We start from the raw sequence: 15,059 nt of genomic DNA, 5'->3' as shown, positions 1-15,059 counted from the left end.
TAACAGAGACACAGAGAGGGCGTGGGATTGCCATCCTTGGGTGTATTCTGTGTGCTGGACCAACACTGGACATCTGGTCCTCCTCTGAGCCCTGGACTGGACTACAGACCTCTAGAAATCCTTTTAAAGTGAACACCTGTAACAACGAGTGACAGCAAAGTGTATAGCCACTGCAATGTCACAGGAATGATGGATGGATCTTAATACTTAGAATTAATTTCCAACTGCAACAGGCCTTGTACAGAAATGCCTTATCAGAGAGTCCTCAAAGCGCAGCACCTGCCTTGTTGGTTTAGCTAGCTACAAAACACCACATTTGTGTTTCCAGTAGCTGTCTATTCCCCAGCATTGTTTATGCCTTCAGAGGTTATTATCAAACTTAGAAATTACTTATCTTTTGCTTTAGCATCTGCTTTGATTTTTTTTCTTGAGCTAAACGCTAGAATTTCCTGTTGCTGCAGATAGGAATATTGAGCCCCGTCCCTGGGGCTGCGTGCCCTCTCAATGGGGACTGCCCCCAGCTGATGCCCGCTGATACCCGTATGTATCATAGAAGAGAATCTGAAAACTTCACTGCATTTATTTGCATCACGTGTTTGAAATGTACATTCCTTTGGACAATAACTGCGTACCATGATTTTCACTATAAAAGCATTGGAGGAATCGTCGTCATCCGGAGGCAGCTGTAGGTAACAGCTGCACATTCATGCAAACGAGGGAACACACCTGCAAGCACAGAGATCACAAAACACTTTGCACACTGCAAGAATGGCGTGTGATACCTTTCCTACAGCGGCCGTTTTCTGGTTATAACAGTGACAGCTGTACCTAAAAACGAAAAGAGCAAACTGCCAGCTAAGGGCAGAGCTCCTGGGACAGCCATCCATTAACAAATACACGGCGTGAGAAACAAGACCTGAGCAGAAAGACAGCAAGTGAGAAACAGACCTGTAATGATGGGTTTGGATTTCTTCATTGCAGGCAAATTCGAGCAATGAGCCATGCAAGGCACTGTGGCACAGCTCTCGTACAACAAGGTGCAAGGAGAGCTGCTCCATGCCGTGCAGCGAGCTGCAGTCAGACACCGAAGGAATAACAAACAGAAACACCTGCAAGCATCGGAACACCTCAGTCTGACACTGACTACAGGTTTGTCACCAGATGTGTACAGCTCAGGTGACAGTATCCATGTCTTTCTCAGGAGTGATCAACCTCCTGAGTCTTTATCCCCATAAAACGTAACAAAATGGTGCACACAGAGTCACTGTTGCTTAGCCATTTGTTTTCAGAGTCAATATGAAATGTAGCTGCAATTTTGTACCAATACAATGTTAAAAATGTGGAAAAAAGTTTTTGATTCCAGGTGTCGCCACATTGCCCTTTTCATACTGCAGCACACCCGTCCTTCAGTTTCACATTACACAGCTGAAAAAGGTTTAGGAGCTCTTGTAGGACGTTGTTGGCTTTTCCATGCTTCCAGCAAACTGAAGGAGTTCTGATAAAGCACAAAAAAATCAGATATCCTTATGCCATTCAGTTTAAAAAAAAGTATCCTGAGTTTAATATTCTGTGTGTGTGTGTGTGTGTGCAGTCATTTGGATAAGAAACTTCTCCAGAACTGCAGTGAATCAGCTTGTTTCAGCAGCTCCTGTGCCTCCTGTGGTGCTGCCCAGCACTGCATCCAGTGGAGCTCTCTTCTTGCGGATGCTTCGCCCCGAGGCGATGAGGTCGGCGTATCCCCTCTGGTGGGAGAAGGCGTAGGCAGAGCGCCGTGCAGACACCCCCCGCCGGAAAGCACTCTGCCTCCGCTGCCATTGCTCCTCTTCTGCCAGGTACTTCTTACGGTTCTTCTGGATCTGCGTGCATGCAAAGAGAAATAAATTTGTGGGTTGTAAGGCAAATCACTTGTTTTGTATTTTTTTCTTTTTTTTTTTTAAGAGTGGAGACAACCTGATACTTTAACAGAAAGTGCTTAGCAGGAAGGTTTTCTTGTTTAAATTTGATTCTGTTAAAAACAAGAATAAATGCAGAAACGCATGGAATTTTCAGAATGACCTACTGCATCGTTTTGCATTTTGTTACGTTCATTTATTTTTAGAATGTCTTTCATTAAAGCAAATTGAAGATGCACTGATTGAAAGCTATTCTTGTGTTTTCACACAGAATCACAGAATGGCCAGGGTTGGAAGGGACCTCAAGGATCACGAAGCTCCAACCCCCTGCCACACACAGGGCCACCAACCTGCACATTTCATAGCAGCCCAGGCTGCCCAGGGCCCCATCCAACCTGGCCTTGAACACCTCCAGGGATGGACGGGGCATCACAGCCTCTCTGGGCAGCTGTTCCAGCACCTCACCACTCTCATAGCAAAGAACTTCCCCTGACATCCAACCTCAATCTTCCCTCCCTCAACTTCAAACCATTTCCCCTTGTCCTGCTGTTACCCATCCTTTCAAAGAGTTGACTCCCCACACTAACACTTAATATCTTTTTAGACATAATTGCAGTATTAACTATTTGCAAACTCACATGCAATTTGCCAGCTCAAGGCAGAATAAACGCAAACAAAAATTGGCCACTGTATCATGACACATAACAGACACTCCAAAACAGAGCAAATAACAAGAGAAGTTGTGCTGTCAGTAGCCTCAAAGCAAGTTTCTGTGGTTTTACAAAGAGAAGTGCTAGGCCAAGCCAAAGAACAGATTAGCCACTGATCAGTTCACTGATCTGTAGGCTGAGATGCTGCATGTACATCTGCATTACACAGAGGCACATGAGGGATACAACAACATGTTGAATAAGGCAGTGTTTGTCACACAGTTGGAGGCAGGCCTGAGCCAGCCCCTGGAGAGCCCAGCAGCCTCCTGGCCTCCAGCCTAGGGCACAGACCCCAGCTTGTCTCTCATATTAACACCAATGCTGATGCCTGTAAGTAAATATGTGCCAAAGATGAGACTTTACTCACTCGATCACTTTCTGAAGGACAAATTGTCATGGATAAGAAACGCTGTGCCACCACAGGGAGTAAGCAAACAGCGATTGTTAAAGCCATGGTCAGCCAGAGGTACAGCTGTCTCAGAGCGTTTGGAGCAGTTCCTAGGAATACAAGGAGCAGAATTTAGTGTATGATGTGATCGTGGAAAGTAGCTACACAACACAAATAAGACAATGAGTGCCACAGCTTCTTTCCTGTGAAGCTAGCACCCAGGCACTGAGCTGTGAAGCAAAACGTTCAGCTTTTATTCAGGCTCCAAAATAAATAAGTAAAATAATACAAAGTTATTATAGCACTACTATTACAATTTACCCACAGCCACGTCAAAACTCCTCTACAAGCTGTGCGATGCTGCAAGACAAATGCCTGGCTGAGAGACAAGGGTTTTGTCCTGCTTTAAAGGTTACAAAGCAAGAAGTTCTCCTGGTATCACTGCTGCAAATGTGGTCTGGAAAGCAAGTGATATTTTAGTACAAATGCCAAACACCCAATCTCACAGAACTTTTGTCAAACTGAGTCGCAGGTGTATCTTTAAACACACATAGAATACCCAGCTAGGAAGTATTCATAGAAGTCTAGAACATTACTAATGTTAAAAGAAAATATTATGTTAGAGGCAACTACCTTTTTTCAATTGGATTCAGTTTAGCAGAAGAACATAAAATTGAGGGCTGTGTTATCTCTTTTGAGGTTATTTAGATCTGAGGCAAGATAGAAAAGATTTTAGAAAATTACAAAACTTGGTTTTCCTAAAAATGAAAAAATTCCAAACAAAGGGCAAGACACACAAAACACTCACCTGTGAACTGGAAAGTAGAAGGAAAGAGAACATGGATTCCTGCACTGTGGAAGTCAAATGTGACACCAAAGTAAATTGCAATACTCCCAAATACTGAGAAAGCATTAACAAAAGTCCAGTAAGATGTATCCAAACCAATCTGAAAGTAAACAAAAACTCCAAATGAGTTTATTAATTCAAAAAGCAAAGACAGGACAAACAATGTTATTATTTGTCATTCATGCAATAATGTCATTCAGTTACACTTCAGCCTAAGATACATAATGTCAACAGAGAAGCAAAAAGGCAAGCAGATGAAAACTTTTGCAAATTGTTTTGCTTTAGTAGACAAAATTAGAAACATGACCAGAACGTGTTTTCAGAGCAAGAGAAGTAAGGAAGCTAAAGCTTACTTGCCTGAAGGTTGACAACAAACACAAGAGAAGTTGCTGCTGTGACAGCAAATGACTGATAATCTGAAGGTGCTTCTCCATCTTGCCCCATAGTGTGAAGGAAAGCTCCGTACGGTATGAAGAAGATTACCAGTGAAGTTATAGCTCCATGAAGCAAACTTCTGAAGAATTTCTTGTAATTAAAAAGTAAATCTTTCTGTCCCAAAACATACAGTCTTGGGAATCGAAGACTCAATTTGTCACTCACATCCTTAATAATGGAACAAAAAAAGAAAAGTTGCAGCAATTTCTTGTTCTAAGTGTGAACTTCAGAGAGTAAGAAATTCAACTACATAATGCCTCCCACCCACTCCCCCACCCCCTCAAATGGCAGATTTATTTTTCTCTTCAAACATCTGTGCAGGCTGCCAAACTTTCTAGAGTCATGCACACAACCAGGAAGAAACAAGACTAGAGCTTCTAGCAAAGCTATTGCATATTCCATTTTCAGGGCTTAATGATTTTAATGATTTTTTTCAACCTTCAAGAGATTCTATGACTCTATGCTTCTCAGTTTTCAGCCCATTATTTGCAAGGACAAGAACATTCACATTTGTGTAGGGCTTTTCAGCTACAAATTGCGTTGGAGTTTTTCCCCTACACTGTGAATAAGCAGAAGACTACCATTGCATATCCTGACTTCTGTTCTCTAACCTATTCTCAAATGAGAGGTTAATTTGATACTGAACTTATTTCTTAACTTTTGTAGTAGATGTAAACACACACATTGATTTGTTTGGTCAGCAGGTAACCCTTGCATCGTAAAAAAGGTGAAGAGGGCCAACACCACTTGTTCTATTCCACTAAAAAGAAGCTGCACAAGGTGTATTTATTCCATTAATAAAAGTTCTTGCTGTATCGTATACATGAAGTCACAGAACATATTTTTAACAAGCAGCACTGGCACTGAAGACCTCAGAATCGACTGACTTCAGCTACTTCAGTAACGCCCTCCTTATCGTCTTTTGCTACCTCACATGCTGTAAAGAATACATGTTAAAAAAAAAAATTCCTTCTGCATAAACGAAAGCAACTTAAAACTTGATGCTGAATGTTTTTGGATTAATCTGTTGTTAGCAGTGTGGAGAATACCTGGTCAAACAAGCCAACTAACAGAACTGGGAGACTCGAATACAGCACGTTGTACAGCGTGATGAACCAGTCTTCGTATGCTGTCTGAAAAGGAGGAAGAATTTAAATAGCTACTGATTACCTTTTTTAATTCACCTTTTCTATGATTTTCTTTCTAATACTTCAGAAAATAAATCTGCCCCATCGTACCACTGTATCATATGTCTCTGTTTACCATTTTGCTTAAGCCCGTGGAGATGCATCTCATCTCTCACAAGCTTTCTGGCACACAGATGAGTACAGCCTTTCAACAGCATGTGAATTTCAAGCATTAACATTTACACTGAGCGCATTTCAAGCCATTCTCACCAGCAGTTCAAGATTAAGAAAAAAAAAAGAAGTTTTGTTTTTTTGCTGATAAATAAATGCACTGCCTCTTTTTACCTAGGAATGTTTTAAGCAGAATGGTTAAGTGAGGTTTCCCAAACTACTGTTTAACAATCTCCTGCTTTTTTTTCTTCCCAGTACAATCATGATATTTATTTTAAGTATTCTGAAGTAACACTTGAAGTAAGTAGCTTAGTAATTATTATTCCTAATTATTAATGCTAATTTTGGGTTCCCAGCGCTTCCCAGGCTAAACATTTGCTATTCACAGAATCACAGAATCACAAGGTTGGAAATGACGTGCAAGATCATCTAGTCCAACCACCCTCCCATTCCTATCAGTGCCACAAGCTACTAAACCATCTCTCGTAGCTCCTATTCTGCACTAACAAAAAGGAAGACTTGCCTGTTAATATTGGACACGAGCATGCCTTCTTACCTGGGCAGAAAAGCCATTGAAGAATGAATACCAGATGTGGACTAGTGTGAAAGCGAAGTTTTTGTAGAAAAAATATCTTAGAAACTTGCACATCCTAATGTAAGACCATCGCCCGTGGACCAGCAGCAACCTCTGCAGATAGCGGAACTGCCCAAAAGAGTAATCGCTGGACATGACAGCTTGCATCCCTTCTTGGCCACTGATTCCAACTCCAATGTGGGCAGCTAAGTTAATGAAACAAACACAACATACATTGCTAAACAAAGAGAGAGGAACAACGCAACCAAGGGCAAATCTTTCACCAGTTCTGATTCTCTGCTTCACGTTCTCCAGCCTCGTTTTATTTCTGCATAAAGCAGAGAGGCTTCATTAAAGATTAACGCAACAGTGCAAATGCTCTTCCTTGCCCTGTTATTTAGTGCTCACACCTTCACTGCTTTTTGGATCCTCTCTCCATGTTTGTTCTGTCAGAATGGATACAGGCAAATTTGGCTGAGGAGATAACTAAGTGATGAGACAGAGCGAATACACCCCTGAGCAAACTGGCCAGGCAGTTACAGACTTCCTAACATGAACCATATCCCAGACGTTTGTTTTTCAATGGAATTCCTTAGGAAGTGTTTCAAAGAGTGCCAGCTGCAACACAGGAGGACAATGCCACAGAGCAAGGTGCATCTAAGCTATCCTTTTGTCTTGATAATGTTACACTCCTGCAATCCTTAACATGGTAACAGATGTAAATCAAACCCCTTCTCACAGACTGTCTACATAAAAAGTTAAAACACATCGCCAAAAAAGCATGAACCATTTCACAAAGGGTCTTCTCAAAAAGGGAAAGCACAGTCACAGAAGGCTAACAAGGACTCAAGAAATGTAAACGTGGGCAATGAAACAGATGGCAGAGTCTTCTGTACAAGCAGAAATAGAGAAGAAACTGTGGAAGAACTCTCATAAGATATTCCCTACCAAGAGAAGTCTTACAGCTGCCTTACTTTTAATCATGTTCACATCATTGGCACCGTCCCCAATAGCCAGAGTAATAGCTTTCTTGTATTTCTTCACAAGATCAACCACCATAGCTTTTTGCTTCGGAGTCACTCGACAACAGATCACAGCCTTGCATTCACATGCCAAATCGACAAAATTCTTCTGCTGCTGCTCTTTGTAAGCTTCAGCCCTTCTTTTCTTCTCATTTTGCTTTTCTTTCTCTTCTTCTGTTTTGGGGAATTTCAGTTTAAGTTTCTTCTTCTTCTTCTTTTTCTTCTCTAGCAGGATTTCATTCTGTTTAACAAAAATGTTATGTTCCCTTCTACACCATTTTAAAACAGCACTCCAAGGGCTGCCTATATGCACAACACATTTCACTTCACTGTGCCCCATTTACAGTATTTTAACAAAATACTCATTAAAATGTTTGTCCAGAGAAGCAAATAAACAGCTATGGAGCAACAGAAACAATACACCTGGTGGAATGAACAAAAGTAAAATGCTTGTGTTTAATGTCACAGCACATCTACAAAGGAATATTTCTTCTGATGGAAGCTAATTCACCTGTTCAACACAGGTAGAAGCGTTTCTTAAAAGCACATGTTCATTTCTTTATACAGAATAAAGGCTCAGGTCTGGAATGCTGAAGTGCAGCAGACGGTCCTTAGCTCTCTGTTGGACTTTCTCCTTGGCAGGTGTCTGTAAAAGCAGCCTGCTGACAGGGCGGGTAATAGTCACTGAATTACTGATAGTCATCTCTGCTAAAAGCTCTTCTCTGCTTTCTAAGCTCACGTAAGAGCACCATATTGCAGGACTGATCAGAAACCTGTCTTTTGTTTCTATGCTTTCACTCCTGTATTTCATTTCAAGCACAATTTCTGTGCTTGTACAGCCCAGCATCCTCTACAGCTGGCAGTGATCTCCTTCATTTTTTCATTTTGTTCCATTAGACTGGGATCCCCACGAAGAACAAACACTCTAAAACTCATACTGTGCTTTTGTAGAAGCTTCGTTTTACTTTGATGGCAGCTACCAGGGTGATGTGAAAATCCCAAGGCAATCCTTCACTGACTACTATTTTCAACCTTTAAAACTAAAAATACTTCTGAACATAAAAAGCAAACAGAGATGGTCAACTGGTGGCACAATGGCTAAAGAATTTTCATTAATTGGTTTAGCAAAGGATACAAATGAACAATCCCCAAGGAAGGACACCATGACATGGCAACACCCCCACGTCTCAAATACAAAGGAGATCCTTCTTCATACATACCAACCAGGAGCCAGTGATGATCAAGGCACGATTTCTACTTCCCTGAAAGAAGGGTTCATTCATTCTTAGAGATGAGTGTGTAGTTGATCCAGCTCTATTCCTCTGGTTTTCTAACCTAGTCTGAAGAAGACCACTGGGAAGAAAAATGAACACTATTAGAGAAAAAGAGTTGAGACTAAACTTAGAACTAAAATAAAGTTTGCAGACACAGCATTTTGGGTAATTATTTACTGGTGAACTTAGCAGTGTTGGGCTCATGGTCGGACCTGATAATTTTTTCTAATCTAAGTGATTCTGTGCTTCAACTATTCTATAATCAGTCCCGGACTGAAAATCTGCAGGAAAGAAATGCAAGACCTGCTGCAAGGCTTCTCTTGACTTTCCTAAAATTGAGTCAGGAGTGGCTGCAACACTGTCACACAACCCTAATTCTTCTCCTAGCCCCACACAGCTTTTCCTTGGGTCTGTTCATTTTGGCAAAGCTCAGAATACCTTGTAATCCCTCATATGTATATTTTTATAGCTTAGGTCTGTGCTGCGTGAGCACAGGACAGCATAAAACATCAGCTGGAGTTCAAGGATAAGCACCAAGAGCAAAACCTGGCAAATATTCAAGATTTGGAATACAAAAGACCTGCTTAGCCCAATCCAGATTAGCTCTCATAAGCACTTTATGAAATCTCATGATTATCAGAGGAACGGGACCATGAATCAAAACAGGAAGCCATCCAAACTGATGGCATAACGCACTCTCCTAAATGATGAGAAATTGTCAGAGATGAGCCAGCCACATCAAGTGCCTCAAAATGCCTACAAATCAATGAAGCATGAATGCTCTTCATGTTTATTTTATTTTATTTTCAGGCCATGGCAGCAATTTATTTATTTGGTTGCTTATTAGCATACTGTAGGGACCATCGTGACATTGCCACACAGTGAGAAGCCTCAGCATGACCACCTCCTGTAGAAGCCCAGAAGTAAGCAATCACCCACTACATTAAAAAAAAATAATAAAAAAAAATCAACTAACAACACATGTTTTTCCATAGAGCTTAGAATATGCTAATCTTAAAAACAAATTCTTCAGAACCATTCAGAAAGTCTGTCTTCCTCAATACCAGTGTTTTCCCAGTAGAGGTTGCAGGTTTTTAATCAGCTGCACTACCAAGGACACAGAACTGAAGCTTAACGTCAACAGCAGCTGAACTAGAACTCAAAACCTCCTCCAGAATGCTACCACATTTACCCACAATGAAGATGTTGGCTTGTAAAATTAAATTTCCAGAAAAAAAAAAAAATGGAAGCAGTGTACAGTTAAACAGCCAGCAAATGCTGTTCAGTCACTGAATGACCACCATGGGACAAACCAATGTTACTGCTAATCATGAAAAACGAACATTTTTAACTCCTACACAAGAAATTCCTTGTGTTTTTCACTTGCCTGATATCTTCTCCATAGCAGATTGTTGTTTCATCTGTTAAGAGTTCACAAGAAAATCCAATATTTTCAGCAGTTTCTACAACAGAAATAAATACATGAATATATAAGAGAGGAAAGTCTCTGCTTAAAGTCGAGTCTTGAGTAACTGCTGGGAGGAAGCCAAAAGTAATTTCTGAAATTATGTTTCAGCATGAAGTGTTCCTACGAAAAACAGAGAAGCAGGGGAATACTTGTTAATTATTTCCCATAGAACAAGAGCTGAGCAGCAATAAAGATACAGTGGATAAGGGGTTTAAAGTCAACAACTTTATATTTTCTGTGCCGTGTTTACTACCAATCATACACTATTGTGGTAGAATGCATTGTTACATGATGTTTTGAGTGCTGTAACTCCTTGTGGCCTGAAGAGTCTATCAGCCAACTTTATGGAATAAAGTTCTACCAAGACTTATTTAACTTGCTTATGGACATGCTGTCTCCGTATCAGAGAACCATTACACTAAATCCAGCACAAGAATCAGTCAGTGCAAGAATGCCACACTATCCTGCCCCATCTTTAATCCCAATTCACAAATGATGCTGATCTGACTGCGTCTCCATCCAGGTTGTACTACAGCCAGTCTTACTTGCAAACTTAATACCATTTTTTGATGAAATCTGACTGCAGAATATTAACTTCCAAAAGAAAAGTAAATTAATCTTCGTCAGCAGCATTTGTAATTTCTTTGAAAAGTACATTTTCATTGTAAAAATGATGAATTTGGCAAGCAAGTGTTCTGTCTTCAGAGCCAGACAAACTTGGTGGCAATGAAGATGCTTTTTGTTAAAAGCAAACTGCCGTTTGTTTGCTTTGCACCGAGAAAAGCAGTCACTGGGTACTTCTCTACAGAAGACAACCACGAAATCTGTCATGAAAGCTAATCTCATGGAGGAACAGAAGTTGCACAGAAGCCCGTCCATTAAATCTGGGTTGGGAGCAGCTGGCATGAACTTCTGCACAGTTTTGATTTAGTTGGACTTTCATACTGCTCTTCTAGAAAATGTGCCTTATTATAAGTCTGCATTTGTCCTTGTTTCTCTTCTCACTGTTATCCTATTCTCTTTGGCTGTTAACAAACTCACCTTTTTTGTCTCCAGTAAGCACCCAGATTTTAATATCTGCTTTTGAGAGTTTTGAAATAGTTTCTGGAACTCCATCCTGCAGTTTGTCTTCAATAGCTGTTGCACCAAGAAGCTAGAAGACATGTGAGACATGGGCATTCAGGAAGATAATCATCTGTAGAAAATAATTCTTCTGCAGTAAAGAATAAAACTACTTTGGCTATGTCTTCAAGCCAAGGTAAGGCTCAAGGTAAGAATTAAGTAAAGACAAACCCTTGCATGTAAAAGTCACTACACTGAAATATAGGTCCTAAAATGTAAGAAGATAAATTGTTAGAAACTGGAGAAGAGGATGATTGAGATGGTGGAAAGTAAAGAAAACAAGCTGACTAAAATACATCCCCCTCATTTTTAAGCTTTCCTTAGAATTTGTATTGGTCCTAAAGCCAATAAAATACTGAAAAGATCTACATCAAAAGATCCTATAAACAAGGATAAATTATTTTCAAAGAGATCTGTTTCTTCCTACACAGGAATAAAAACACATTAAAAATTTAATGTCTGACATACAATCAAGTCTTTTTCTATTTCCTCATATACTTTGTCCAGAGCTTCATCACGATTGCTTGTAGCTACACTGGCCTCCATGAACTTTTTATTCCATGCTTCAAATTCATCATGACTGATGTCTCTATAGCAGAGACAGAGCGTTCTTAGAGTTTCACTTGCAAAAACCTGAAAAATAATGAAAAAAAATTCACAAAAAAAAAAAACAACACAAAAACCCTTTGAAAAAAGGACTTCAAAGTTACAATCATAAACGTAAATCTAATAAAACAAAGTCTGTCTGCATAATAAATCTTGAACATCTCATAAATGCCAAAATTAAATTACAACTGACAAGGCAGCCTGAGTTAAAAGTCAATCTGAATAAGTGATAAACAAAACAGAGCTTAGTGATACGGAATACTCCTTAATTAATAACAAAAATATAAACTAATAGACAAAATTTAAGTTCACTTCTCTTGGCAATATAATTAATGTTTTTTTTTTTTTTAAATATGCAAAATAACCTAGTATGGGTATGATTGTTTCTCAAGTTTGGGATTATGTATATAATCAATTACATAATTGCATTTGTTTTAATAGCTCAGCAAAAGGACATCAACTAATTCAGACTATGATCAAAATAAACTTAACATGAGATTGCAAAAACAGCATATAAAAGGCAAACATACATCTAGTGCTTCTTCCGTCGCTTCTCTCTTTAAATTTCTTGGGTGCAACCGTTCAAAAATTACTGTATCAGCTCCTTTACAATACAGCCTGATACGTCCATTGGATTCTCTTACTGTTGAGTAAAACAGGAGTGTTGGACAAAATCGCGGGAGGACGTTTACATAAAGGAATATTTCAGATTAGATTCTTCATTCTACTACTAAATACACAAACTACATGACCACGTTTCTCTGTGGTACATCAACCCTCATGCTGTTCAGCTCAGCACCTAGGTTGAGAAGTGCATTTCTCTTTCATGACAGGACAGGATATTTAGATTGTCCCCCAAAAATACGTTTTTGGTGATGTTTCATACAACATTAACATCTCACTTGCACACAGGAGCAGGGCAGAGACATACACTAAAGATATTATGCATCATAACCATCACCACAAAATCAAAAGGTCTGCAAACAACTCAAGACTGACTATTTTTAAAGGTAATTAGAACAAAAAATAAAGAATTTTTATTTTATATTTATTATTATTATTTTATATATTTATACCTCAGCCTGCATACCTCATTCCTACGAAGCACATACACAACCAATTTGGTTCTAGGAAAACAGGGAATGAATTATCTTTGTCACATTACTTCAAACTTCTACTAAAGGAACATAAGATCTCCAGTAGAGGCCTCATCTGAGCACCACTGACTGCTGAATGGACACATTTGCACCTAATTACAATGCCTTATTTTGCGACTGAGATCAATGTGGACTAAAATCTATCATAAAACTTTGTGTCTGAGAGCGATCTCACCTAGGAAATACAAGAGACTTTTCCTAGAAGAGATCTTGCAAACTAGAGGTTGGCTGTAGTCAACTTACCAATGACAGACATTCGTTTTCTATCACTGTTGAAATCCAGGATCGCGAGGACATCGTAGGTTCTTTCAGTCCCCATTTCACTTATTGTGATGGTATTTTGTGTTCGTGAAAGAAAAACATACCCAAAGTTTCTGGCTGCTGTAACCAAGGCCCCTTCATCTGGGGAGGCTGCCTGGTAATTGATCTGACCTGCATCATTGACAAGTGAGAAAGAAAGCAAGCCAGGGCGCACCTGAGCATTACAGGGGCACTCGGATCACACAGCTGAAAATTTCATGCAAAGTGACTGAAAGCCAAACATGTAATGTCGCATTCCTCCCCCTTTTGAAGTGGCATCTGACACAATGCTGCAGCACCTGACAGGAGTGCCACCAGAGGAGGAGCACTGGGACCATCCCTTTTTATTATGGGTACTTCCCAAACAGGCTGAGTCACTGGTCCCCTTCCACCCAAGCACAAAAGCAAAAACTAACTTATCCATCTCAAAACAAATATTACTTAATTTCTCAAGTACTGTCATTTGAGCACTTCCACAAAAGTGCCAAAAACCAAAGCAAAACATAAGTCCTTGCCCACAGGTACCACCAACACAGTACAATGGAAACAACTCCCAAAAGGTCAGTAGCAAGAGCAGGAGCATGCAGGAAACTCATGGTTTCAAAGAGATCTCTCTAAGATTGGAGTAAGGCAATAGTGCTCTCCTCTTATGTTGAGCATCTCATAAATGTTCAACCTTAATTTCCACATGTATGAAGTCTTCATCACACCTTCATTCACCTTCACACTTAGTTTCTATCAGTCTTTCTGTTACTCATTTTTGTTACTGGCTGCTGACATCATTTGGGTACACCTATAGGACTGTATTTCAAACAGTAAACAAATGAAATCTTCATGTGGAAAATGCTCAGCTTTCCACACTGAAAACAAGTTTCCAAATGTTTGCACTTCCACACGTGTACGGGCAACCAGAGACCATGCTAGTGTCATTTTATTTAAGGCTTATGTTTTTGAGATTTAAAGATGCATTTGAGTAGAAAGAAAACTGTTCACAGGAACTCAAGATGTTTATATAAACTGTTCTACTACCTTTCTCAATCTGCTGTTACTGAAGGTGTGTATTTGCCAAAACTGTAACCATCATTAAGGACAGTTTTCCTTCCGCAAAGAGCTAGATAAATTCAGCACAGGATCTGGGTTTTGAAGAAGAACTTGGTCTTACTTCTGTTTAATTTAAAAGAACAGTCTATACCTCCTTGCTTATAAGATCGACATTAGTTTTGGATTGCTCTGTTGTGCAACTCAACTTCAATTACTGTTTCCAAGAGCAGAAGAAAAAAAAAATATACTTACCATTGGAAACATCCACCATGACTGTATGACAAATAGCAAGCAGAAGAAAGAACTCCTGGATTTCTGGTTCCTTTTTGGACTTTATTTGCTCTATGAGATAGTGATCATAGAACAAGAACTTTCCATCTGCATACATATTCCAGCTGAAATCCACTTGCTGCTTAGAAATAGAAGAATTAGTGTTATCCCATGTGCAATTTTTTGAGCCTACCTGCCTCTCCTCATACCTTAGCATGACAGTGCTCCTACAAACTGCAGGGTTTGTGATGCTGGATCACACCAACCTACCTCTCGGTGGCTTGTGAGCTGGCCTGCTCCATCCCGACAGTCTCCTGCGATGCGAGCACCATCCGTTCCAAGAAACAGAACAGGCAAAAAAGATTGTTACAACTCGTTCACTAGGTCAGCAGTACATTCATATCATCAGTACCTTTTATTCTGGTGGCTATACCTGCCTATGCCAGGTGTCACTATGCCAGTGATAACAGAAAAATTAGAAAAAAGGCGCCTTGCAGAATTGTCATAAAACATCCATGCTGTTCTAACAGAGCTTTCACTGTCAGAAATCCTTCTTTTTAACTCAGAGGTCAGATGTTTAAGAGGCACACTCTGTTGTTTGCACTGACAAACAGTGGTTCTGTTACGGAGAACACCACTGTGTTATTCCAAATAC

At 39.8% G+C, this 15,059-nt stretch overlaps 1 protein-coding gene across 1 annotated transcript in view; it reads right to left on the bottom strand.

Annotated features, from left to right (window-relative positions):
• Positions 1–560: 560 nt before the first annotated feature.
• The window catches only part of ATP8B1 (ATPase phospholipid transporting 8B1), a 32,786-nt gene continuing 18,287 nt past the window's right edge, over positions 561–15,059 (bottom strand). The window contains exons 15-29 of the mRNA XM_048931654.1: positions 14,675–14,718; positions 14,387–14,543; positions 13,037–13,225; positions 12,167–12,279; positions 11,499–11,663; positions 10,950–11,061; positions 9,828–9,903; positions 8,387–8,519; positions 7,119–7,407; positions 6,127–6,350; positions 5,322–5,405; positions 4,195–4,440; positions 3,799–3,937; positions 2,970–3,100; positions 561–1,856 (exon numbers count right to left, since the gene is read on the bottom strand). Coding sequence (XP_048787611.1) covers positions 1,629–1,856; positions 2,970–3,100; positions 3,799–3,937; positions 4,195–4,440; positions 5,322–5,405; positions 6,127–6,350; positions 7,119–7,407; positions 8,387–8,519; positions 9,828–9,903; positions 10,950–11,061; positions 11,499–11,663; positions 12,167–12,279; positions 13,037–13,225; positions 14,387–14,543; positions 14,675–14,718 — 2,330 coding nt within the window. The 3' untranslated portion in view covers positions 561–1,628. The remainder of the gene's footprint in view (positions 1,857–2,969; positions 3,101–3,798; positions 3,938–4,194; positions 4,441–5,321; positions 5,406–6,126; positions 6,351–7,118; positions 7,408–8,386; positions 8,520–9,827; positions 9,904–10,949; positions 11,062–11,498; positions 11,664–12,166; positions 12,280–13,036; positions 13,226–14,386; positions 14,544–14,674; positions 14,719–15,059) is intronic.

The sequence above is a fragment of the Lagopus muta genome, chromosome Z (assembly GCF_023343835.1).
Source record: "Lagopus muta isolate bLagMut1 chromosome Z, bLagMut1 primary, whole genome shotgun sequence".
NCBI classification, from domain to species: domain Eukaryota; kingdom Metazoa; phylum Chordata; class Aves; order Galliformes; family Phasianidae; genus Lagopus; species Lagopus muta.
This window is presented reverse-complemented; position numbering and strand designations above follow the sequence as displayed.